The sequence below is a fragment of the Lonchura striata genome, chromosome 12 (genome assembly GCF_050655825.1).
Source record: "Lonchura striata isolate lonStrDom1 chromosome 12, ASM5065582v1, whole genome shotgun sequence".
NCBI lineage: Eukaryota > Metazoa > Chordata > Aves > Passeriformes > Estrildidae > Lonchura > Lonchura striata.
This window is the reverse complement of record NC_140714.1, coordinates 12,615,056-12,642,671: the sequence shown is the minus strand read 5'-3', so window position 1 is coordinate 12,642,671 and position 27,616 is coordinate 12,615,056. Positions and strand designations below refer to the sequence as shown.

The following is a 27,616-nucleotide window of genomic DNA, read 5'->3' as shown; positions in this document are numbered from 1 at the left end:
TCCAAGTTATGAAGTAATCCAGTCATTAAATAGTTACTAGCCTTTCTTTGTCACTCCCACCCTCTCCTGGGCAAAGGTGGCCACCAGATACATTTACACAAACTGGGGTTAGACAGTAAAGATGGCCAGACCTTTCCACTGCCAAGCACAAAAACAAGGCACATCCCTGAGGTGATGCCTGTGAAACCAGTGCAGAGTGAATGCACCACCAGCAGCCCAGGGAGCTGGAGAACTGACCAGACCAGGAGTCATTCATCTCATGCAAACCAGACAGTGTGCTGCACAGGAGAACCTAATATACTGATTTGTTAAATACATACAATATTTAATAAAAAATTACCAATTTTATTACACAGTTTGAGAGATTTATTATTTATAAAAATTTCATGTTCTATTATTATCCCACTGAAAATCTAAATTCATAATAGAGAACACACACATTCAAATTTTCATATTCTTAGGCTTGGAAAATAAATGCATTCATTGAAGATATACATATAAACAATTTGGCACATCTTTTCACAGGGCATAACAGAGTTGCTCGACAAAGGAACCTGAACATTTAATTATTTACATCATGCTATAATCCAAATACTCCAATTAAGCATAGAGCCCTCATCAAGTAATTTCAAAACTGCCATTGCTTGGAAGAAAAGAAGGTACTGCATTGGGCTAATCAGTGTCTTCTGAGAATGGCCATGACAGGCTAAGGATGGATCTCAGGTCAGCACCATTTCCCTAGCAATAGTGAAAAAAGCTGTCCATGTGGAAGCAGAGTGAACACCTCGTGACAGACACGTAGTTTGCTCTCCCAGACTCAGAAATATGCAGCTTCAAGGGCTTCCTTAGATGAATGGCTTCACTCAGTCTAACAGCTCTTGGCATTTTTTTCTTCCATGAATTTACCCTATTTGTTTTTTGAACTCCTGCAAAACCTCTGATATCCACAACACCTTGTGCCAGAATTGTGCCACTGGTGTGGCAGGTGAAATGGCAGCACTTTGGCTACAAACAGCTTTATTTTGTACCCTCAGTCCCAAGAGAAGGAATAACCTTACACAGACCATTTCTCATGGAACTAATCATGTGCCAATTTGTTGTCAGGATATTTGATCTCAGTTTATTTAAGTTCCAGGATATGACTGTTTTTAAAACAGAAACCGTTTCAAACTTTTAATTATTCTAGACACTTCTCCTCACCCCTTTCTTCAGCCCCTTCTCCATTTTTGGGAATAAGTTACTCTGTATGTGAGGCAACAGAGAAAGGCAAAGTGACCTTGAACAACACCACCACAGCTGGTTTCTGTGAGATAGGAACTGATTATTTTTGACATTTTCCTTCTTTTTGAAATTTGCCATCACAAACATGAAAACAGCCAACTCTCTGCCTTGTAACAAAAATCTTGAATTACCTATAATGCAAGCTCTGGCTATCTAAAATCAAAACATAAAAAAGACACTACTCAATATAAATAGCATTTAAGCAGACACAGAGAACAAAATGCTTTTACAGGTAAGTATTCAGCCATGGACTGTCAGATTCCAGCCATCTCTTTTGTGCCACAAAATTCCACAGTGCAATTAGAAAACCGTCCAATATTTTTCAAAAACATGAGATACTTGGTATTCAGTCTAGTTGCATTCTCAGCACTGAGAATAATCATTAATTATAAGAAAAATATGACATGAAAGGAAAGATATAAGTTTAAGTTTATTTGCCATGTCTAGGAAGCTCACAAAGGTGATAGTTCTCCTTTACCTGGGGGGCTGATAATCTAATGAGCATGAACACAAGTCATGAGAAAATGTAAATTCTTCCTGTCCAACTTGTTTTAATGTCAACAGCACCTGGTTTTGATGGGCACACTTGAACCATCACCTGAAGCTAAAAAGCCTGAGGGTGTTGTTCTGAATTCACATGCCAGGCTCATTTCTTAACCAATGGCACCTACCCTCTCCAAGTCAGTCACCAGGACAGTTTAAGTCTCCTGTCACAGCCAGAGGCAAACTGGCCTTAACAGCAAGTCCTGTCAGTGGTAGGGCACAGTGTGTACCACACGCTGAACAGGAACCTGTAGCATTGCAATGTGCAGGGCAACGTAAGCTTCAAAGACACAAGAGACAATATAGTCCATACAGCACAAATCAATCAGCACTTCCTGGTAACAGAAAAAAGGGGTGACAAGCTTGAAGTTATCTCAAGCAGAAAAAGATAAATCGACTAGTGTTTACATAAATTGTACATTGAAATAAACTGATCATTCTTCAAGATACAATGTGTACCTTTTATATCCTCATGGGATATTCCCCACCCTGTTGACTTGAGTGATTCTGAAGTGCTGTAAGGAAAGATTCTTCTTCACCCAATTCATTTCTCGCCCCCATTTTTTAATACAGACTCCAGCATACATTTACATTTAAACAGTGAAATTCTGCACTGATGGCAGTGGGCAGGGTTTTCTTAACAGCCCTTCACACATTTTATTGACATGATTCCTCTAAAGTAGGGATTTACAAATCTTTTAATGAAAATCCAAATTCAATGGTTTTATTAGTCATTGTCTTACAGATTGACATTTAGTGAATTACTTTATCTCTTCTCAGATTAATTGTTGTTTTAGCAATAATAATGGTTACACAGAAAACCAATACCAAGAAAATAATATTTTATAAAAGTTAAGTACTATTTAATAACTGCAAATGAAGGACATTGCTATTATTATTGCTGTATCTATTGCTCATCAGAAAACCACAAACCACACTTTGCTCAGTGCTCTGTCTGTATTTGCACGGAGCAAACTCAGAACTAAGATCACATTAAATCACCCTCCTCCAAGAATTCTATTAGCAGGAACTGTCCCCTTCAAGTAGTATTTAAATCTTTAGCTACTAGCCAAGGGAGAAGCTATATTCATCCAAGTATTTCTACAGCAGTGGAACAGATTCTACACAAGGAAATTTTATCTAATTGTCTTGATCACCAAAGAATAAAATACATGCTTTTTTCCAAAAACATAAAAATAGTTAAACCCAGCCTTTTCCATCCCAGATCAGAGTTAATCATCTAAAAATTATCAATTTGTCCAAAATAATAATAAATAGTCAAAAATTTCCAATTTTCCCTGAAGAACAAAAATTCCTTTAAAGAAATAACAATTCCTTTGAAGTTGGGCCCAATCTAAGGGCTGATGGGATAAACTAACATTAAAGTATTAGCTCACAGACAAGGTCAGGCTACTGTGGGTTTATGATTTCCAGAATAGTGCTGGATTCTACCCAGATAACTTGAAGTGCCTGCAAGAGCTTATGTTTTTCTGCAGCCATCCAGGCAGGTGAGCCCTTAAATGTAATTAATGCTTCAAAGAACAGGTATACTTCAAACCAAAATTGACATCTGATCATTAAAGAAACCACAGCACTAGTTTTGACACTTGCTAATGAATAAAACTGTTAAAACAAGCAGTGTTGAGTCTTTATTTTTCCATTACTTTTTCTGTCTGTACTATGTGAGAGATCTACAGAAAAGGAAAACTGGTTCAACAACTGACTGTAAACAGAACACTGCAAATATTGATGAAGACACTGAACAGAAGGATTGGCAAATTTTCAGACCTCTATTTTAGCTCCATAGGTTTGAAACTATAACTTCAAGTGTACCTATATGTCACAAGTTTACAGGAAAAATACCACACATTGCTGTTTACTGCATAATTACCCTCATTAATACTTTGATTCAATACCCACCATAATGAAAGTGTTTGGTTCTTACAGCTTGCATTAACCACCACCAACCAAAATGGAATTTCTGATACACCCATTCAACAGTATAAAAGGTCTATATTTAAATCCTGCATTCACAAAGTCCTTTTATCCTATTAATTATTTACTAATAAGATATTCAATGCTTTACAATAAACTGTCATTATGACATAATTTTTATTTTAAAGGTTTAATACAGAAAATGAGAGAAGAAATATAACAAACTTTTTTTTTTTCCATAACAAGCAGAACAAGTTATTCATGCTAGGTATGAAAACAACACAGCTGAGAAGATGGAACAGGCTTATTTCAGAATACTCCTAACAGCCATAATTTAGTTTCAGGGGGTAGAGAGGGAGGGCAAAAAAGAAAATTAAATTACTTACACTTGTATCCAGGCTGCAGATACTGATTGTATCTTCATCTTGAGTACTCTGTTTCCGTTTTTTCTATAAAGCAAAATGAAAAGAAAGCTCAGTTTTGATGAACAGTACCAAACTGCCTTTGTCTTGAACCTGAGACAAGTATACATCATGATGTCATACACATAAATATATGTGAATATATATTTAACTTACTCTCATTATCATTATAATCACCATGTATGTGAACATAAACTCTCTTTTCATGAGTTGAAAAGCTACCTATTAGCACATTGTGAAATGTGCTAGTGCTGTTCCTTTTCTGCTCAGATAGGTTCGCTTCAATTAAGAAACTTACTTCTAACTAAAAGCATAAGTAATTACTCCATGTTGGAAACTGTACTTTGGCACTTGATATGAACTTTTGTATCTACTAAGACTGTCAGGAAGAGAAATTCATATTTTGTGCTGAAAGCCTATACTTAAGATTTTTCAAAGGCCACCTTCAGCAATCAAGTCCTATCTGCAGACAGTCAATATAAAAGGTGAAATGTACTGCAGGAATTACATTAGGGTATGTTAGGGTTTCACTCTCCATGTCAGTGATTGCATTCTGCTCCATATTCAGGTTTTGGGTTTGCAAATGGCAAGCCCTCCCTTGTGTCATATCACAGGTTCACCACAAGATTCATCTTTATGCACTGCAAATAAGTGTGAAATGTCATTTAACAGAGCTCTGTGTTGTCTACCAGGCCAGGAAGATTCAGGAAACAAGAGAAGTCACAGAATACATGGTTCTTATTTATCCAGCTGTGCTGTCTTCCAATATCAACCAGATAAGCAGTCACACATAATTATAGTTCATACTCTTTTAAAACTAAACTCTTGGTGTTTAAATATTTTATGTTTACTCACTGGTATTCGGCAGGTCTTTGACTCATTTAAATACAATTCTGTGCTTTTTTCAGAAAATAACTTCTGATACTTTTTTTTAAAACAATAATTTCAAAGTCAGCAACAGCTGTGTTTTAACAGTATTCTTGTCCAGAAACTGGACCATGAGTTCTGTCACCACATTACACAGTGAGAAGTGTTTTATGAAAGTAAATCTTCACCCTCAGAATAAGCACAATCAAATCCCTTTTACTGCTACAGTATGGATTATTTGCAACAAATTAAAGAACTGACTAGAAGTTTCTGGACCAGACTACACTGAGCTATGAACAGAAGTATCTGAAATAATACTGACTATGTTTGCTTATCCTGTATCAGTCTTTTGTAAGTTTTTTTTTTTTTTTTCCCCACAGGATAAACTAATCTGAATTACTATTTTGTGGTAAGCAAATGTGAATTCATTGTGAAAAACACAAATCAGGGATGAGATCTGTCAGATCAGTACTTTGCCCAGAGAGTAACATCTCCTAAGATTCTAGTTGCAGACTAGAACATGTTGCAGACTGTTCTTCAATCCTAACTAGAAGTCTGGGGACACAAATGCATGCATCATTCAGTTGTACTCAAAAAATGATATATTGATTCTACTTAAGTCTACTCCGCACCTTTACTTCACAAGAATAAATTGTAAAACTGAAAAGTACCAGCCCTCCAAGCAGTGGACACAGGTTCTAATGAAAAATGAAGAGCATTTGGATTTGGAATAGAGCTTTCTACAAGAGAAAAATAAATTAAAATGGTGCATGGACCTGGTGTACCTGAGTCTACATTAACTGATGCTTCCAGTGCATGGATGGACAGGATGCAACTGAATCCCCAGCTTGGGATGGTGTTGCTTTAAGTCTGACATTTTAGACTCGATTTCACTGCTAATGGAGTGTGACAAATGACCACACACACAACAAATGGGCTCCTTTGTTAAATAACCAACTATAAGATTCTTACTGCAGTCACATGGCTACAGATTAACACAGAAGGCGGCGCTTCCACCACTGGCCAACTCTAAGGAAAGTAGACTGAAACTATAAATTATGAACTATGAAATTAATTATATTACTTAATTATATGATAGTATTAGTTCATATTTCATAATTATAAATTATGAAATATTAACTACCACCATACTAAGCAAGGCTACAGGATTAAAGTGAACTTGAATGAGGCAGGATATGCATGTCTGGGTCCAAAACACAGAGGTGTCATGGCCAAAGCAGTGGCCATGAGGACAAGCATCCATGGCGAGGCTATTCAGGTAAAGCACAGGACAAAATGGATTCACCAGGAATTAAAATATTAGTATCTTATTTAGAAGCAACCTCTTTGGCTATACAACTAAATATCAATACACTCCTGAGGAACAAATCAGTATTAACTGTGATGTACAGACCAAAAGCAATGAAAAGATAAAAGAAAAGTATAGGAAAAGCAATTACATATTGAGTAAGTCTGGGACAGCCTCCACAAAATAGATCTCTTGCTCTACCCCTTACTTCACTGTGCTAATCAAAGGATCATTCCTCACTTTATTTTAGATCTTCTTCTTACTGAAAAGTAGTACATACTTAATATAAAAGCTACTGAATATGAAATGTTATCTGGAAGCTTGCAAATATTATACTCATGTTCTTTGTGAGCCTCAGTGGTTATGCAACACCAGTAATTTAATATAAAAATTGTCAAATATTAACCACTGCAGACAAGATTAATGATTTCATATTTCTGAGAGTTTCAAGGGCTATTATCATTGTGTAAGCGGGAGGCAGAACTCCATGGCAAAAAAAAAAAAAAAATCCAATAATTGAGCTACCAGACCATAGATAAATTTCTTTGCCCATAATAAGTGGATTAGAAGCAAAGATTGCAGTGGATATTGTGCAGGGAGCATAAGGTGCTCATTAAATTAATCCCTGCTCTTTGCGAAGATCTTTTCCCCAAAGGGGTTACAAGTCCTGTCTCAGCTGTCACAGCACAATGCAACTGACCCCTGAATCTGCCCGTCCCACAAAATCCCCCCTTGATTCTTGCTGTCCCTCTTATGTTTGAGCTCCCACGGCACATGAAGCAACACGGAGCTCTCAGCAAAGCAGCCCAGAAGCTCAGGTGTGTGCAGCAGCCCTGGCAGAGCCCAGGGCAGGGCTGGCTGAGCACTGCAGTGTCCCACAGCAAGGCAGGCTGTCCTCACCCCAGCCCTGCTCCCTCAGCACCCCCAGCACACTGTGACACGAGAGTCCCACTGCAGTGTTGTGTGACACACTGACCACAGAGCACCCTGCTAACCCCACACCGGGCTATGAGCAATGGGCAAATGCCATCTCACCACAGAGCATCTCTGTGTTAGAATTTGTATGCAAATGAACCAAACTAAATTGAAAAACATTATGATCCTGTTTGCCTTGCTGGGAAAACATGCAAGCTTGGAACACTTTGATAAACTTTTTTTGTACAGTATTTAGAGAGCTTAAAAATGGGTACACACCTGTATCAAAATAGTAGCAAGTACATGCTCTGATGAGAAATGTATTTGTGTTTTCTGACTGACCACACAGGTGCATTACCTGCATCTGAACATGTACCTCCAGGCTGAAAAAGCTTTTTCTATCATAATTTTGAATCCTCATGTTTGTGATACTGTTGCTCAAAAGGCTTTACTTACATCCACAGTTACAGAGCCAGGACACTTCCTGGCCTTAGCACAGCAGGAAAGAGTTGCTTTCTATAATTATCTCACAGGAGATGAGAAGGTAAGATATCCAATTATATATTAAAGTATTTATTTCATTAAAGGAATTAGAGCAATAAGACATTATTCCTTATTGTTATAAGAAAGGCTGGATTAACACAGTCTCCATCACCAGGTATTAATTACCAATATCACAGATTTATACTTTACCACCTGGGAGATGAAATGCAAAGATGCACAAAAATAGCTTGACAAAACCTATCCTGTGATGGTGAAGAAAATGCTTTTCAGAAGAGCTGCTGACTTTTGTTAAATCATCTCTCCATTCTAAATGCTTAGAAATGTGTCTGCACACAGACTGGTATCAAAATAAATAACAGTTCAAGATAATGTATTTGCATAGACACATCATACCCTTGGACCTCCTTAATCAGAGACAGATTCACTTCAAAACTAAACACTAAAAAACTTTAATCCTTTTCTATACTGAAATCCATTCTAACAAAACAGATTTTTCCCATGTCCCCAAAACAAAATGTCCAAAACAAAGATAGAGACCATTCAATTAACCTGTATTTCAGATTGTTTTTATATGAAAATATTTTTTAAAACAATCCTTTCAGAACATACACCTGGACACACCTCAATACTGCTAATTGGAAGAAAATAACTTTTTAAATAACAGAGTTTTATGATTAAAAAAAATGTAAATAAGTAAAAGTACACATATACACACCTACATACACACATACATAAAATATATACATATTTTATGTATACATACATATAACAAGTCTATACTCATATAATTGGCAATAGTACAGAAAATGGAATACCATTTAGCTTAGAAAGTTTTGTATAATTTTTACTGTTGAGAAAAAGGCAGTGGGCTTTATGTTCCTCTCTAGCTCATGGCACATTTTTATTAAGGACAATATATGTATCAGACTAAATTAAAAAACAAAACTATCCCAAGACAATTTTAAGAGATCAGGTAGAGCAAAAATAAAATCAAAAGGGATTAATATGGAAGGATGGGAGAAAACTGATCAAATACTTAATAAAAAGTCAAACATCACAGACACGTTTAAACCACACCCCAAAGGGTGGATTATGTCTGCATGAAAAGCAGCATTATTACATTTTATTTTCTTTTAATTTTAGAAAGCAATCAGTATCTTCTGAGCCAGCTGAGAACACCTCTACATCTCCAGGGAACCTTCCCACCCAAAGCCTGATGATGGCTTTATGATCTAGGAATCACAGCTGGTGTTGAAGCAGCTCAGAATAAGGCAGGAGTACACCATAATTTCTTTATAGAAAGACATCAAATCACAACAATAATCCAGACCTCCATGTGAATCTCTAGTCACACTGTTTTTATACAATTTTTTATTAAATCCAGTTAGCCTATAAATTCTCTTGATGTGTAAGTACCTTTTATCAGCAACATCCACATGTTTGTACTCAAATATAAATGTGCACTTCTAAGCACCCTTCTAATTCTTAAGTCTCTAACATGTACAGAAGCTGGTAAGTTAAAAAAATATTCAGACACTATTCTCATTATTTTTTCTTTGCAGTTTGTCAGTGCATCCACACCCATCCTACCAACACTTGAATCTCTCTTCAAAAATCCTGAAAAATACCACTTGGTAAGACCATATTTCTTCTTTTAATGACTTTGAAAATTCCATCTTCTGTTGTCCCTGTGTTATAAGATCTGTTTCAAGTTTTCACTACTTCCATTTCAAATCACATTCAAATGATCTCAAAATTATCAAGCTCCCAGTTAGTTACACCACAGAGTATGGAGGACTCAGGACAGAGTCCAGTGATGAGGCACAAATAGTACAAAGCAGATGTTAAGAGGAATGCAAAAAGTAGGTAGGGCAAAAGAAAAAACTACAAACTGGACTGCTACAATGTTTCGATTCTCCTAGCTAATTTTAAATGTTTCCAAAAGTTTAACAGATGACACAGACAGAAAACAGAAAAGTTAAAACATTTCACTTTAGTCTTCCTAATACAAGAGGAATGCCTAAAAACAGCATTTTTCTTACCTGGTGTTATTACTCAGTAAATGAAACATGCCTTGGATCCAGCTTAATTACTAAGCAAGATATTAATAACCTTCTGTTAAGGTTAGTTGAATAATCACTAATTGAACATTTCCTGCCACAGGTGATTGGCTATAATCCCACCAAGAGAAGTAGAAGGGACAGCAGTGGTGTTGCACTACCCAACCTCAAGCCAGAATGATACTGAAGAGATATTATTCACACAAACAGCTTGCTCTGCAGTCCCCAGCCAGAAACCTCTGCATTTCCAGTTGAATATAGGGCTTGGTTCCAAGATAACCAATTACAATTTCACAAAAAAGAGACAATTCATTCCTGAGAGTTTAAGCCCTTTCAGAAAGAGATGGATCTTCCACCACCTTTAAAGGTCAGCCCTCTTGGCCTTTACCCCAGCCTGTCACTTGCCTTCATGCCAATACCTGTGAGCCTCCCTGTTCATCTCCCACTTCTGTGGCTGTACCACTGGCAAGAGAGAGGGATGAAGAGACAAAAGCATCTTAAAACAAGTTTCCTGAGAACATGATGCCTTTTTTAGCTGAATAGTGCATCAAATATGCTTTTGGAGACCATAATCTCATAATAGTGAATTCTAACACAAAATTTTTTGAAGTCCAGAACCTGCTAACCTGCATTTCAGTATCACAGTTCTTTATGTTATATTGGCAAAAGGAACTTGCAATCAAAACAATTTTAGTGTTATAATAAAACTGGTTTCCATGTATATTTCCACAGCCCTCTCCTGTTTGGAATACCAGAGACATTCCAGGTTTCATTTCTCTAGAGTCACACAAAACTCTTAAGATTATTGCTTTTAATGTGAAATGGCCAGAGATGACCTGACTGCACAGTCTGCACTGAGACAGGGACACAGTGTGGACAGTCCAGCTTCCCACCTGGCACACATTCAGCAGGCAGGAGCCCTGGGTACTAGTGTTAGGAGCAGGACTTGCTTGTTCCTGATATTCCAAAGAAAACAAACAAATGAAAAAACAGACTCTGTTAGAGCACAGCAAAAACTGCAACAGCGGGGAGGTCATCTCTGCCACTGATGACTTTCACATTTTTCAAACACTTCCAGAAGTGATCACATCTCTGCTGGCCAAAATGGCAGCTCCTTGGCAGCCTCCCTTCACCACAGCCAGCAGGCTCTGCTTCTGCACTGCTTGTGATGGATTGGAGATTTTCCGGTCCATGTAATGTAAAAGGAACACTGAAGTGAACAATGAAATGAAAGTTATGTTCAATGTGTTTAACATGAACAACAGGAAATGGGTGTGCATGTACGGGATGCTGTAAGGACAAGGATTAGCACAGCTTTGTTTGAGGACTGGTATTTACTTTGTCTTTATTTAACCTTCTTCCTTCCCCTTTTTAGAAGACAGGGGAAAGGACCAGTAACTGCAATCTAGAACATTTAAATACACTGACACTTCTGCAAACTTTACAGTAAAGTCCAAAGCAAATTCAGCTAAATAAGTCACATTTATTTCTTCTCCACAGGAGATTTTGGTTGCATGAGAATCCTTTCTCAGCCAGAATCTGAACACTCCTACATAAATTATGCTTCTAATTAACACAATCAATATCTAATGATTTTAAACTCACCTAGTATATAAATAAAAAATAAGATGCAATATAAAAGAGTCCATACACTATTTAGATTCAGCTTCTGTTCTTCTTTCAAACACTTTTCAGCTGGGATCTGTCAGATCCAGTTCTGCATGTCTCCAAGTAACATAACCAGTGAGCATGCAAACAGTCCCTGGATTCCTTAGTCTTCGGCAAGCTGAGGTGATGAATTTGCAGCTCCTGGCCTTGTATGTTTGTGCTGAGGGAGTTTAGCATAGGATTGGTTGTAAAAGCAAGAATAATCAAAGTGGGTTTTTTTTTATTCTCTAACTCTATTCTTAAAGGTTTTGTGCACTTGCAGGGCACACAGGCTCTTGAACACCGAGTCACAGAATCGCTTAGGCTGGGAAATCTCTCTAAGATCACCAAGTCCAACCATTAGCCCAGCACTGCCAAGCCACCACTAACTCATGTCCCTCAGTGCCACAACTACACGGCTTTTAAAAACCTCCCAGGATGGTGATTCCACCACTGGCCTAGGCAGCCCATTCCAGTGTTTGACAGTGCGTTTAGTGAAGAAATTTTCCTTAATATCCAATCTAAACCTTCCTAGGTGCAACCTGAGGTTACTTCCTCTTGTCCTGTCACCTGTTACACCTGGGAAAACCGACTGATCTCCACCTGGCTACACCTTTCTATCAGGTGTTGTAGATCCATAAGGTTTCCATGTCCCTGATTTGTCTGGCACCACAGACCCCTGCCTTGATCACATATTTCTGAGAACTTCAAAGTACAGTTTTAGTCAACTTATACATAAATATTTTGAAATAACTTGGATTCCTAAATGAGATTTTTTTTTTTTTTAAATCCTTTCCAAGAAAGGATGCTGTAAACTGGGGCTGGAGCTGCAAAATCTGAGATCACTTCTGTTCACTGGTGTCCCTAATGGGCTACTCTTATTCACATATTAACAGTCCAAAATCAAAGCTCAACACAAATCATCAAGAACAAGCAAGTACTAAATGCTAGCCACTGCAACATGTAAGACAGGAAAGTTTTTATATAGCAGTTTGAAATTACAGATCTTAACTCTATACTTAGTTCTACTCTTGATGAATATGACAGCCAGGTAGCATTTATCCCCAAAATATCTAACCTGAATCTCCCTTGCCATGAAAAAGCCCATTTATTCCCATGCTGCACTTTGCAAATACAGAGAACTAGTGCCCACTTTGCAATTGTTTACACACACTCAGATAAACCTATACTCACATCTTATATCACCTTGTTTTTCTATACACAAGACAGACTGAATAATTTAAACCTCCCTCAAAGGCTGTATTTTCTACAGCTACTATCAACCTTGCTACTTTTCTGTCCACATCTCTCCAAACTGTGTCCATAAGAGCACCCAGTTTCCAGGTGATACCACATCCACGTGCTGCAGAGCAGAATCATCCTGCAGTGTAAATACAGTGTAAGTAGATGTGTTACAGCTTTCACTTTGACAATGGAGACAATAATGCATCTCACTATAAATATTCCTGTTTAAGCCCTAGCACAAACTAAAATTCACATTTTCAGGCTGAGGCAGAGATGTTTACATGGGTATGACAGATAAGCAGAAGACCTAAACCCATTACCCTGCGGCAACAAACAACCAATACAGAGAGAAAAATAAACCATCCTCCATCCCATTGGGAATTGCAGAGTACGTTTCCTGAACTTTCAGCAAATTTTTTTCCTTACATAAGGAAACATTCCCGCCAAGCAACATTTTGGTTTAATCAATACCCAATCTTAAATCGTGGCACACTTGGAAGGAATATCTGTGCAATTCCAACCTACACACAAACAATAAAAAGTTACACGATCCCGATTCACCCTTACCTGATGATGCACAAATAAGCAGCACCACACCATGAGTTATTTTGTATCGTACTCAGATTTTAGCAGGTTCCTTGATTTTCAGCGTGCCAGTGGAAAGCCTTTGCTACAAAGGAGTGCCTATGTCTGTCCCTCAGTTTTCGGCAGGAACTCCTCCCCATGCAGCCACACGGTTCGCTCTCGCTTCCTGTCATGCAGTGCACTGCAAGTGTCAGGAGCTGGTCTGCACTGTTGTGGCTATCTCTGTCATGGTTTTTCTCTCACAATAATATTTTAAACAGACAAAAGTGTTTTACAAACAGCCAATACGTGAACAGCACCAGTATGATGAAACTAAAGATATCACTAAGAGGTTTCTAAAATAACAGAGAGGTGTTTGAGAACTTTGAGCCTCAATAACTGAAATATTCCATCTCCACCTGTGCAATTCTTAAACAGCAGCAATGGGCTTTAAACTCAAGGGCAGACAACTATGTCCAAATGCCAATGTCTCAACACACAAAACAGCTGGTAGATACTGGGCAGAATTTTTAAGTATTTATTTTACAGATTTATTTTCTTTAGCATTTGAGAAGATACGGGATGTGTTTAGGAAGAATTCTTAAATTAATCGAGGCATAATGGTAAAAATGAAGTACAGATTGTTTTAGAATACACCCGAAATAAAGGAGCAAATATTAGCATGGCAAAGCACCCCGATTTTGTGTGTAAGGACAAGCGCAGACTTTTATTTTATCCCTAGAAATTCAATATAATTAGAAAGAAAGAATTACACCTCACCTGCCCCTATCCTGCTTAGTCTTTTGTGACTTGCTCAGATCTACAAACACAGAGCTGGTTTTTCTATCACCAGAATTCTGCGTTCTTCCAGTGGGCAAGAATGTAAAAAAGAAAAAAAAATTAATTTGGGTAGCAAGATAACCGCAATTCAAACTTAATCTTTAAAGAAAATAAGTCCTTAGTGAGCTGGTACAATCTTTCTTCGGAATAAAAAATTTCTGCTGAGCATGGAGGAAGAAGATAAAAGGTGAAACTGATACCAGTTAGCAACCAGTTTCTTTGAGAAGAGGAGCCATGACATCTCTGCAGACAGAAAATACTGACTGAAAGGCCTTTCAGAAAGCAGACATTTTAGGCCAAGACTTAAAAAATTCTGAAGCACATCACTCTCAGTGAATGCTATTGACCTATCTTCTCTGCCCAAAAGTGAGACAAACCCAACCTAGCCATCTTCTTTTCAGACCCTTCCAGCAGAATATAGTGTATTTTTCCAAGGAAATACGTATAAATTGTATACATAAGCCTGCAATATTTTACAAGTATTATTTAGTCTCTCTTTATTAATTTAGATTAAAGTAATGTCCTAAATAATCTTTTACCCCATAGAGGAAACCCTAATCCTCTGCTATCAGAATTTGGTAACACCTGACCCAGGATCAAATATAGAAGTGAAGTTTTTTCAAGCGTTATGATATCCATAGCTCTTTAATTGCATCAAAGATGAAGATAGGTATTTCTCAATCAGATTTCCTGGTAACATTTAGATTTCTGTATTCCACTTCCTGGAGACCACAACATCTAAAGACTTTAACTTGTTCTGCTCCTTTATATTTGCACGTGCGCTACTCCTGTAACCGCCTGCCTCAACAGCCATCAGAATTTAAGAAACCTAAAGGCAGATACCACAGATTTCAGCTTTATGTCAGGCTTTCTCTCATCAATCCAATAAACAACATTTAAAACTGTCTGGCCCCTGCCTGTATCAATCAACACAAATTAATGGGATGTCAAAACCTGCTAAGGTCTGAGGGAAGAAAACATTCTATCTGTGTTTTGTCCCTGCAGTTGCCCAAGAATCACCTCCAAGGTACTCTGCACTTTGTTGACAGCAGCATCAAGGGCATCCACCTGAAAGAAAGTGCATCTTGAACTTACTTCTATTGTAGACAGCCAAACAAGTACCAAGGAAAGAAATCTAAGATACCCTGTCTAGATTCCAGACAGCAGCTTCATCCAAAGAATGAGGTCCAGAAATCAGAACTGATGCACTCTAAATATGTAAACACATGAAATCTGCTCCTTTGGTCCCTGTGGAGTTACAGCAGTCCTGCCCAGTCCAACAAAAGATGAAATGAAACAAGACAGGACCATGAACACAGGATCAAATAAACAGCCAAAAAATCCACAAAGCTGAGTAAAGGGAATTAAATATTGCTGTAACTATAGTTTTCAAGACCAAAGAATGAACATCAGCTATTCTTTTTTCCATTTTTTTTATTAAAACAAATCTGACATCACCATGGTTCAGACAGTTTCCTGCCTCAGTATTCTCACTTGTAAAATGCCCAAAGCACTGTGGTGGCCTAAGGCTGAAGCTGAACAAATGTCTGTAGCCAGCAGCACATGACAAGTCTTTATTCAGACAGCACACAGACAGTTTCCAGTTGCTGTGTCAAAAACCACAGCAAAATGCAGCAAAGCTACCTAAGCAGATTCACTGTTGCTTTCTTCTCCAGAGTTCTTAAAATTAAACATATTACAAATAGGAAAATAAATACATAAAATCCTTCTTCTAGGGCAGTACCCTACTGCCAAGATTTTTACTGCACAAAGGGGAACACAGACATCTCAAATGCTGTGAGGTTTGACCTGGCTCTTTCCAAGGGCTGGGAGAGATACTCACTGGTAGCAAATTCCCTGCAAGTCATCCAAATTTGCCCATCCCATCTCCCACAGTACAAACCACTGAGTTTGTAGTTTCTCATGTATTCTCCTAGAGATAAAGATCTGGGGAACGCTCAGATAATGCTTCCCAGAATGTGAAAAAGATTACCATTATTTGTTCAAGACATTTAGAAGACAATTTTTATTTTTTCTGAGAATAATTTTTATTTTTAATTTTTGTAGTAGTCCAGAAGCAAGTGCCACACCAAACTGCACCAGCCACTGCCCAACTGAGGACACTCAGGAAGCACTGCAGCTCTCTCCCATCTCCTCCCAGTAGTCTTACAGTCAGGACATGCAATCTAATCTTTTTAGGATTGTACAATTGCCCTCATTTCATGACCTTGCACAAGGCTACAGCTCTGCTTTGGACTTTTGGAAGGGTCTAGGAGGATACAAGGTTTGTTGAAAACTACGACTGCTACTTCTGAGAATATTTAAGGTTGTGAACAACTGAAAAGAGTGCTTGGAAAATAACTAATTTTCGCAAATTCAGTGGGGAGCCTGCTGGAACAGAGATAAATTGAAACTGTTTTCTCATTGTGTGTTGTGAGTGTTTCAAGAATGCTAAATTTAACTCTCCCTGAAAAGCTTTACAAGTAACCACAATCTAGAAAGAGATAGACACAACACAACCTGTGTACAATTTTTTGCATCAAAAACAATGTTATAAATATTTTAAAGTATGCATTTTACATAGCCTGAGAACATTACTTCAAATCACATTAGGATCATATTATATACACTGAGTATATAGGCTGCACATATACATATTATATTATATTCATCTTCCATTGGAATGGGATATCCCATTTCAAAACAGAACCCAGGAATTACAAAAATCTATCATCATGAATGAAATTTAAGAGCTTCAACAGATCTGAATTTACTTTAACATTTTAATTTAGTATTATTAAATAAATGTTACAGCATGTTCTTGCACATGCTTGGATTGTAAATGCTTTAGAGAAATAGTAGTTTATTAATATGTTTGTGTAATATCCAGCAAAGTAGAGACCTTATTTTCTGGTTGCTACTGTGATAACAAAATTTGTTTCCAGGCTGCAATAAGTAGAAGGAACCATAATTTTGTTCTTACTAAGCATTTGTGTCAGATTGCAAAAGATGGCCATCATTTTTCACATTATAACCACAAAATCAGCTTTCAAGAAGAATCTTGTTCTTATGTTTAGAAATAATTAGGATTCATTCTACAAATCCAGTTGTGAAAGCACCTCTGTGTTTGGAATGGATGGGAATCCTCATGGAGAAACCAACAAACCCACTCAAAATACTTCCTCCAAATCAAGAAGAACTCAAAATTCCTTTTCTTTTCTCATCAGCTTCAGGACTGTTTATAAGCTGTTTCAGAAGCTGAGAACTTTTAATGAGGTTTTCCTTCTCTCTTGGTCTTTAAAAGGATTTTGTTTAGCTTTCGGTCACAAGTAGAGCTTTGACAAACTAAATTAGAGCCTGTAGGACTGCAGAGGGACTGGAAAAGGAGAGGAAGATCTTAGAACAAAACATCCAGTATGGAGGATTTCCCAACTGTCTTTGGATATACTTTTGAAACCTTTTCCAAAAGTGTAGTCCATCTATTTACTTTTTTTAAAAATTTAATCCACAGTTTTAAATAATAATACCTAAGCACTACCTAATTGAAAACTTTTACAATCAATTTAGAATGATCTGTGAGTTTTTGCAGTATAAGCACTAGGAGATTAGAAAACAAACCATCAAAACTATTTGGGGAAAATGGAAAGTCACATTAATAATGTATCTTTGTAACAGGCTGTGATAGCACCAAGTTCTCCTGCAAGCATCACAATTAGGTAAAACCAAACACAACAGCAGTTCAAGCCCACGTGTGCAACCCTACATTTGCACTAGACAATTGAAAATAAAATTGCTAATATGAAACAATGTAGCATCAATAAATACTAAGATATAGTTCAAAACTGCTTCTAAAATTTTGGTTTCTCAGACTGAGTGGCATCAAAGTCAGCTGGACAAGATCATCACTCAGTTAACCATTACAGGTTTCTGAAACAAAGTAATAGGAAATAGTAATTTCACATCACGTGTTCTTAAAGAGCAGCCACTGGTGGAGTGGGGAGAAACAAAGACAAAGAAATGGGCAGAGTTTGGTTTGAGTTAAACTGGACAGGGGTCAAGTTCATCTGCTGCTGAACAAAGAAAAGAACAGTAAATGACAGCAGGAGTACAAGGTAACACCCAGTCCATGATTAAAGACAGGAAATCTGCTCTATAACAGAACATCCAATTTAGCATAAGAGAATCACAATTGGACCTATCTGCTTTATCACATGCTGCTTCTGGCTCAGTATTGTTTGTATGTGTAAAATACCTGGCATGGAGGGTTTATACATAAAGAATATTTCTACTATAAATAACAAACCACACCCAGAGCAAAAATAAACTTGTCACAAAGCACTTACAAAGATCCATAAAACAAAATCCTGTAACAGTAGCAGAATGACCACATGAAGTACTAAAAAAAAAAAAAAAAAAAAATCAAGTCTTTGAAAAGATAAAATGAAATTTTACAAAACCCCTGGGAGGTTTACAAAACCATGGGAGATATCACAGTATTTTCATTATCAGAAAAATTCAAGGTATTAATTGAATAACTGAGCTTTAGTAAGCAGAATATCTACCCTTTACAACAAAAGTCATGAGTGAAAAGTCTTGCAGGTGTCAAAGTCTGTGGAGGTCTTTTCAGGAATGCCTCAGCCAAGTGTTCTGTAAGGGCCTCAATACTCTTGCTCCAAGAAACATAGAATCTAAATCTAACTACCATGTAATCAAGTTGGAAGCATCTCTGTAAACTAGGTGGACAGTTTAATGGCTATGTACTTAACTCGGAGATGATTTCAGATGTAAAAGCCATGAAAGTTTAATAAAACAGATACTGAGTTGAAGCTTAATGAAGCCAGTGCAAACTCCTAAGCAGTACAGCACTCCCCAGGTAGCACGAACAGTAGTAGCTCATAAAACATGCACAGGTTTGTCTACCTGAGTCCCCAACTATTGGAATCTTGGAATGTTGAAGTCTAAAGGCCAGCCAGCATCATTCTTCTTTAGAACTAATTATAAACAACTCACAGCTGTAGCTCCAACACATTCATGTTGCCACACTACTGAATGCTGAGGACCTTGTAACTTACAGAACCCATTGACCCTACAAAAATATATGGCCATTTATTACAGGCCTAAGAACCCAACATATCAACAAACTGTGTTTGGCTGGAATTTCAAATAAAACATTCTAGTGTGACGTGGCTCATTTTGCATCACACACTGTGGGTAGAATTATGGTGATTTAAGCCATGCTGACTCAGCATGTGGCTTTGGAATAATACATTTTTTAATTCTTCAAATTTGTCTAACTGGTCACTCTGAAGTTGTTTTTGAATCCAGTGTATACATTAAGAATGTGACAATTCTGATGTGTTTTGAAACTGCTGATGGAATTGACTGCTATCCAGTTACGCAAATGCCACACAATGAATTTCTGATAGCATCTCTATTTGTGTGCCAATATAAACTTTACTGTTCCAGGAGAAATTAGTCTTGTGACTAATCAACAACAGTTCCAGTGGTTTCTTCAAAACCAATAACAAGCTAAACCATTTAAAACTCTGCCCATAGATTAAGCAGGGATATACCAAACCAAACTCTTTAACAAACAAAAATCTGTCTCCAGGATGAATATTTGCTACCATTTATAAGCTCTTGTCTTCTGAACCAGAAATTGTGTGTCATGGAAGGAGATTCATAATGCTCCATACATTGCTGCTATCAATGGTGTGAAGCAATGTTTCCCTGCTCCTGCGGTGCTCCCAAGAAAGAACTGCAAGAACAGACCTACAGAATTGCTTCTTACTATTTCTGGTGTCAGGTATCAGGGCCATCCTGGCCCAGGAAAGGTCAGTGCTGGACAGCAGCACAACAGCTCCTCCACAAGAGGCAGACTAAAGGCAAGTCTGAGCAGAGCCAGGCAGTAAAAGAGAAGGGCTGAGACAAACTCAAACAGAAGAGCTTGAACCCACTGTAAGACAGAGGGAGAGATCTAAAAGGAGTGAGTGGCACACAGGAATTCATCATCTGTTGGAAAGCAGAAAGGAATGTGGAATTCTTCTGTTCAAAGACAAAGGGGGAGGAGACGGGTCAGGGATTAAGTATCTTTAACCTGCTGCAGGTTAGAAGACATGGGACTCTGCAAAGGCAAAGCAGGAGAGCAGCCATGGGGAGCTGGGATCCCAGCTGGACTCCCCTGCTCAGAGTCTCTCTATGGCACGGGAAGGAACTGACTGCTGACTGCTATGCCACAACAGGAACAATTCCACTCCCAGCTATGCTGTGAGTACACAAAATAGTCACTTATAAAAACATGCTGTCAGTGACAAAGTAACCAAACTCCTCCAAGAAAGCTGCTTAAATTGTGCATAGGAGTAAATTTAACTAACAAAAAACCATGTGTTTTTTCATGTATATGATACCTTGTGTTTTAAAATCATACTGGACATACCAAGAGATTATGGTATCTAAGCACATTTGATTTATAGACAGTAATGCATAACATTGTTTCAACAAGTATGAAAAAAGGCCTGTGTGACACCACTTCTAATAAGGTTCTGTTATAGGTAACATCATTGCTTAGGCAAACAACTATCAGTGGATACAGAAATTAAATAAAACCAGGCAAAATCCAGGAGCGGTACAGAGGTACTTTCTATGGCAGCAAATAATCGTATAATTTATCCAATTATTCATCAATTTGAAGCCAGGATAAAACTTCTTTCTTAAAAATTCTTGTCCTGTTGAGATTTGTGCACCCTGAATGGGATAACTGAAGTGTACCAATCTGCACAAAAAATATACTGTTTTCCAAATACTGTCTGAAAAGTGTGGAATTCTTCTCATTTGGCATGACAGACACCTTTACCTCCACAAACACATATGCAGTAAAACTAGCACAGAAACCACTTACATATCTAAAATTGACTTTCAGCATATTTAACACTTTTTTATTACAGGTTTCTCATAAATTAGATCAGCCTTCCTCACAGGTGACCACATATGCAGCTGAGTTAGATGCTTTTGAAAAACTAGAAAGGAAACAAGAAAGGAGGAAATAGGAAGCCTCACTGCAATAAATCTTCAGGCAACTGTACACTAAACGCATACCTCAAACTATTTCAAGTACAAGATGTTGGTTTAGATTTCATTATTTTCAGCACTGAAGATCTGCAGTCAAATTTGTTGTGTGCAGCAGGGAAGAAATAAAGAAACCATCATAATGGTTCAGAAGTTTGCATAAAGCATTCAGGAAATTATGCTCTCAGTGGAACAGTGAAGAGGCGTATCAGAGTCGAGTGCAGACAAAACCAGCATCCTCTTCAGTTCTGCCTACAGCCCAATATTTTTCACTAATCAGGTAACTGCTTTTCTTTTGGTTGACTGTCAGTTTCTTCATAGTCACCTCAAATGTCATCATAGCAGCACTGTGTACCACTACTTCTGCAAATTTACCTTTTTTTTTTTCCTAAGAAAAACAATAATTTGAAGACTTCCATTTGCATATCCAAGTTTAGAAGTTTAGCCTGCTGGCATAAACAAAGTAGGTGCTTTTAAGGGAGCAGAAAGGGAGACAGATAAAGCGCTGAAATCTCAAACTCTCAAGAGATTCTTATTCTTCTTGAATTCAGAACTTCCTTGTTTATAAAACTGACTGCTCGTAGCATGGTAGAAAACAGACGAGCATATAACTCAAGAATGTAGCATAACTACCAAAAAAACCACAGAAGCTTTAAACCTCACATCTCCTAATTGTGTATGGATGACTACACATGTAATTCTCATTTGATGGAATGCTTTGTGAAATGAAGTTGTTTCCCACTCTACACAGCAACATAACACATTATTTCCACAGACACTCAGAGCAGCATATTGACCTGCTCTCTCTTACTTATAAGCACCAAACAGTGATGTAGAGGAAAGCCACTTATCTGCATCAAGGTTTTAAGGGAAGGGTGGCATTGAGATAGGAAGGACAGTGAGAGTTAATGGTAATCAGAAGATAAAGGAAAAATAGAATTCATACTATTTTCTGTGCCAAGATCTGTGTTGGTGTTTTCTTTATATTTATTATTGACCTGCCTCTGAACTGCCCTATCCCTTCAGATATTTGTACTTCTTCTCCTTATCAAGTCCCAGCCAATTTGCTGCCCACCGACATCATCATCTCAGGGTCAGCACTTTCAAAGGCTGAACTGATAAACCTGCAGTGCTCTATGGATTTCTGCCTCCACTTTGTACTTCCATCTCTCTGCTTTTATATTCACTAGCTTTCCTCAATTTCTATACTCTATCCATTTCCTCCCTCTCTCACAATTCTTTCACAGTTCTTTGCTTTTTCCACCCTGACTATCCCTTTTTCCAAGTTGCAGATTCCTCCTCTTTCCTTCCCCAATCCTATACCCAAGATAGAATTTTTGCTTTTATTCCTTTTCTATAGTCTATATTTTATATACCTTTGCTTCATTCCTTTTCTATTTTAAGTACCACATCTAACACCTAATCTCCTAAGTTCTGGTCTTTCCTCCAGTATGGGATATTCTTATCTCCATGCAGTCTGTGTTTCTTCCTCTGGAATGACAGTTGTCACTATAAGTATTTTCCCTTTATAATAGTCTATTTGCTAGACCTAACTATAAACATCTCTTCAAACCCCAAATTAACCTGATGCTTTCTGTGATTGCAGGAGGAGCTTACAGCAAAAAGATTTCACTGCTCAGTAACATAAAGTCTAAACTTTATCTCAACCAGGTTTGGTTTATTCGGTTAAAAAAATTATTAACTCCTTCCTCCGCACTGATATCTAAACACTGCCCAAAACTCTGGAAGTCACTGCTACCACTATCTAAAAATGACAGAAACATGATGTCATTCTGACTTCAAAATCCCCATTGAGAGAGTTGAACATGCTCTCTAACCATGGAGCTCAAAAGAGCTGTTCAAGATGGAAATCAGCTTCTGATAAATTTAAGTAAGGAAAAGAGAAGTGCAGAGTAGTTTCTTTGGTAAATGTGTCACATCCGGGCCTTCCTTATCTTACTCTGAGGTTTATGTTGGTGTATTTTCCAGGTTTCTTTAACACGTCCTTTTATCAGCATGATACAGAGACATTTCAACTAAGTGAACTGACTGCAAAGCAAGGACAGGGAGATGAACACAATGTTGCAATTCTGTGTTAATCACTTTATTCTTTATTATTATTATTATTTGTGACTGTTGAAATGATCCTGTATTACAGTCTGTAACAATAGAAATAGAAGTTTAAAAAACATAGCCATGAATAAGTCAGCTCCAGAGTTGTGGTTGTTACACTCAGCTATGGCTCTGCTCCACTGTCAACATTAACCTAGTTATTTTAGCCTGTAGGGTTTTAGTCCTGTTTGAGAAGAGGCATCAAACCCAACCTGTTACCTTTCACCATCTCTATGAAAACCTGTGTGACTTCAAGTCTGCTCATTGGGCTTTTCATTACACATTTTTTCCATCCATCAAAATAAAATTAATGCTTACACAATGCAAATATCAACAGACACTTAGCTCTCTCTTTTCTAGCGCTCAGCTATCTTGGCTTCAGCATCCAATCAGATCAAGTGAACAACTCAAGCAGGTTCTTCCCTTGATGAAGCCATTTATGTCTAACAATTAACTGCAATTGCCTACCACGCACTGTGTGAAATATTACAGCTGTAGAACTTGGCATCTGTGTTGCTATCTCATAAGTTTCCTTAAAAATAAGACAGCAGCCACTGCCACAGATCTTCATTTTTCTACACATGAAGGAAGCAGTTTGAAGAGCCATTAACTTGTTGTCTGTTTCCACTCTAATACTACTATTTGTATGTTCTTTCAGGTTCTTGAAGGATTTTACTCCCCATTTTTCTGTTCTGTATGTACAGCTCGCTCTGCCTGCACCACACAGGATCACAGAACTCATGCTGCCACTGTGAAACCAGTCCTATGTCTTTAGTGAGCTACTGCTCTGAACTTGGGATCACTGTTTTTTCAGCTACAACTCATACCTACAGTACTCTTCCCATTATTTTCATACCCACCTTCTTCCACAATTACTTTTCCAGCACAGCTGGGAGAGAACTGAGGGAAACACTAGAGTCAATTATTTTTATACTGGCTCTGAAATGTATAATTAATCTACAACTTAGAGGTTGTTGGTATTTTGCCTACAATCTTGACCATGCCATTGTGAGCGAACTATTTTCTTGGTATCACCGAGAACTTCACCCTGGTGCAACACAAGAAACAGTGACAACAAAAAGCTCACAGTAAACAATAGTGGATGCTCTACTTGAAACACCAGATTAGAATGTATAAATCAGTGAAAAATATTTTTTGTTTTAATAAAGTTGACCATATTAGGAACAACACAGATCAGTAAATCCATCAATGATATTGACTCTTTCAGCAAAGCATTTAAGTAATGTCTGTCTACTTAACTATTTTGTTGAAAGAAGCTCACAGGAAACAAATTTATACAGTAATGGTAATTTAGTGTTCATTATACTAAAAGAAGTCTGCAAGGCAGAAAAGCCTTTCCCTTAACCAAAAGATTAGTATGATTTAGCTACAATGTGCAGTGACTTCTCCTGGACTGTATCCCAGGCTCCAGCACAGGCACACATGGCAAACATGACATTTCCACAACATCACCATCACGAAGTTTTACACCAAATGGTGTAGAAGGGCTCACAGGCCACGGGGATAGGGGATAACATGGCTGACTGACTCTCTGAACAAATTAACCTACTAAGAAGCTACCGCTGAAACCTGAAGAGGACAAGAATAAAAGCTCCTGGTACCACCAGCAAATATAAAGATTTTTAATGTCACTTGCATTACTTGTTCATGTATCTTTTCAGTCAGTTTCATTGGGAACACACAAGCTTCCATATTTCCTTATTCAGCCAAGCAAACAGAAATAAAACCTATTCCCTTCTGCCTTGTAAGAGACACACAATTTTTATGATTCTGCAAAGACCACATATGCAAACTTGCAATAACTTTACAAAGATCTATATTAGAATTAAAAAGCATCAGTCCAGTTTCCATTATTTATTTTCAGATATGAAAACACACCCTATTTTTTTAAATTTAAAGTAGGTTAATGTACAGTGTGATTATGTCCTGCACCCCTCAGAAGAATACAATCAAACACATTAAAAAAAAAAAAAACCAAAAAACAAAAAAACTGGTATTTTCATAAAACCTTTTAACGAGGGTACAAAATTAAATGTTCCAGTCTAATTGTTTGCCGTGATTGTAGTCTTAACAGATCATGGCTGAACTACAAAGTTACAGTGCAACAGAATGCAGCAGGAGGGAATGTTACACCCTGAACAAAACAGTACAAAACTTACCCCTCTGAAATTCCAGCCCTTGGTGGAAGAAAACAAGGAAAAATTATTCTGTTGCTGCTGTTTCGGCCTGCAAGATGAGACAAAGAAAAGTGTTTACATTTTCGGCTGCCATATTTTCTATCTCAGTAACAGAATGACAATAGAGGGAGAAAAGAAAAACACATGCTTCAAGTACTAAAACACTTGGACTTCCTTGGCTGTACCTCTGACAGGTTTCTGTCTTCAGTCTAGTTACATGTTTTAACTCAAATTGAGCACTAAGGAACATGGCAGCCTTTCAAGCGTTCAGAGATGCTCCAACTTGATGTCTGACAGCAATTTATTCCTCCCCCTGATTTCCAGCAGAGACAACCTGACCCAAACAGTCTGTGAAGCTGCAATTACACCACGTGATGCAAGATGGTGCAGCTGGACTGGAGGGGGACATTTCAGAGCCTTTAATCCTAACAGTGGAGCTACACAAAGCTGTAAAAAAGTTAGCCAGCCTCGTGTGACGCTAAAAACTAGAAGCTGACTTCTCTTTTTACTCCTTCCAAAAAATCTTCCTCCTCCTCTATAATTAACACTGGACAATTATTTCCGAAAAGTAACCATAACGTGGCCCACTTCTCTCCTAATGAGTGCTTTTTACCAGTAAGAGCCTCAATTAGTTTGCAAAGGTAGGCAAACATTGCTGAGATTTTACACATGAAGTCAGATCAAAGCTCGAGTGACCTGCTGAAGCTGACCAGACCAACACATGCTTCGGCAGCAGGAGCCAAGTGCTGAGCACGCTGCAACTCCAACCTTACAATTAGAAACGTTACAGAAGCTACCACAAATAGTAACAGGCACATAAAAACTTGGTTAAAACCCAGCAAATTAAATGGCTGCTTGTCAAATCTCACCATCCAACAACAACACAACAGACATTGAAGTTAAAGCAGTGAACTAACACACAAATTCTTCCTGCTGCTTATAGCTCCTGAAGGACTCCAACACACCATAGCCCAGGTTTGTTTTTTTTTTACAATCAGGATAGCAATAGTTCCCACTGTATTTTTTTCTGTCTTCTATTTTTTGGTGTAAAATATTTGGTGTATGAACATTTTTGTTTTCATGTTCATTAAAACAAATCATAGAACTGTGATCACAGTAAACATTTTTTTGATGCCAGCATAATGCAAACAATTATAATCATGACAATTTTTGTAATATCAAAGGTTGAGATGTAAATCTTCTTTATTTTTCACTGTACCAGCCTGCCAACCAGAAAAAATATTAATATTGAAATGCATTGGTAAAGTCATTAAAGAGCACAAGGCAGCACACACAAAGAATTTAGTGTTAAAGATTTGATAAATCTTCCACTGCAGCTTTCCAAGTTAAAATATTTTGAAATTGAATTCTAACATCAAAACCTCACTGGAACAGCAAGTGCATTATAAAAAGAGAAGAATATGATAAATAAGAGTTACACAGATTATCAACTGTCCTACTGGTGTTTTCCACCTTTTCATTCACAGATGATCTCACACTGGAAACCAGTCAGGTTTTTGAGAAAGCACTGTGAGCTTTCTATAAAGTTGTGCTTCTTAGTAATTTTTAACAAAAATATATGTTTGAACTTACATTTCATCTTTTTTACCTTATATTTTAATGCTGTCTGTGCATTTATTTTCCCACTTTGTTAAGAATTGCAGTAGTTCCATACTAAGATGAATGTAGGGGAAGCAAAAGATATTTCAACTTCAACAAAGCAAGTTTATGACAGTTTAGACAATATTTCAAGGGAAATGAATGGCTTGATTAAAAACTATCTATTCCCCCAGTCATTCCATAATAAGAACTAAGAACTCTGTAATAAGCAAGAAATTTGTCATATCATCCATCTACACTCAAGTCCATCCAGCAGAAGAAGGATGACTAAACAATTGTTATCATCAATCTGTAACTTTGCCATTCACTGACAGCAACCCAGACTACACAAAAAGACAGTCTTTATAAAGAGCAGACACATCAAATTTACATTTTGCAATAGGTATCACAATAGGTATCCTCTTTCCTCTTATCAATCAAGAGAGTTACTTCATTTTGATGAGAATGAATCTCCCCATCATTCATAAACACTTCATACAGCCCATCTCA

The 27,616-nt window shown here is 37.5% G+C and overlaps 1 protein-coding gene across 4 annotated transcripts in view; it reads right to left on the bottom strand.

Annotated features, from left to right (window-relative positions):
- ARHGEF3 (Rho guanine nucleotide exchange factor 3) overlaps positions 1-27,616 on the bottom strand; it is a 107,744-nt gene that overhangs the window by 48,390 nt on the left and 31,738 nt on the right. For 3 of the 4 annotated variants that reach the window (XM_021532712.4, XM_085590597.1, XM_085590598.1), the window contains 2 exons: positions 25,490-25,556; positions 4,146-4,208 (listed from right to left, as the gene is read on the bottom strand). In XM_021532712.4, the coding sequence (XP_021388387.3) occupies positions 4,146-4,208; positions 25,490-25,556 (130 nt within the window). Of the gene's footprint in view, positions 1-4,145; positions 4,209-13,295; positions 15,889-25,489; positions 25,557-27,616 lie in introns of those variants that run through there. The other variant, XM_085590600.1, reaches the window with a different exon arrangement.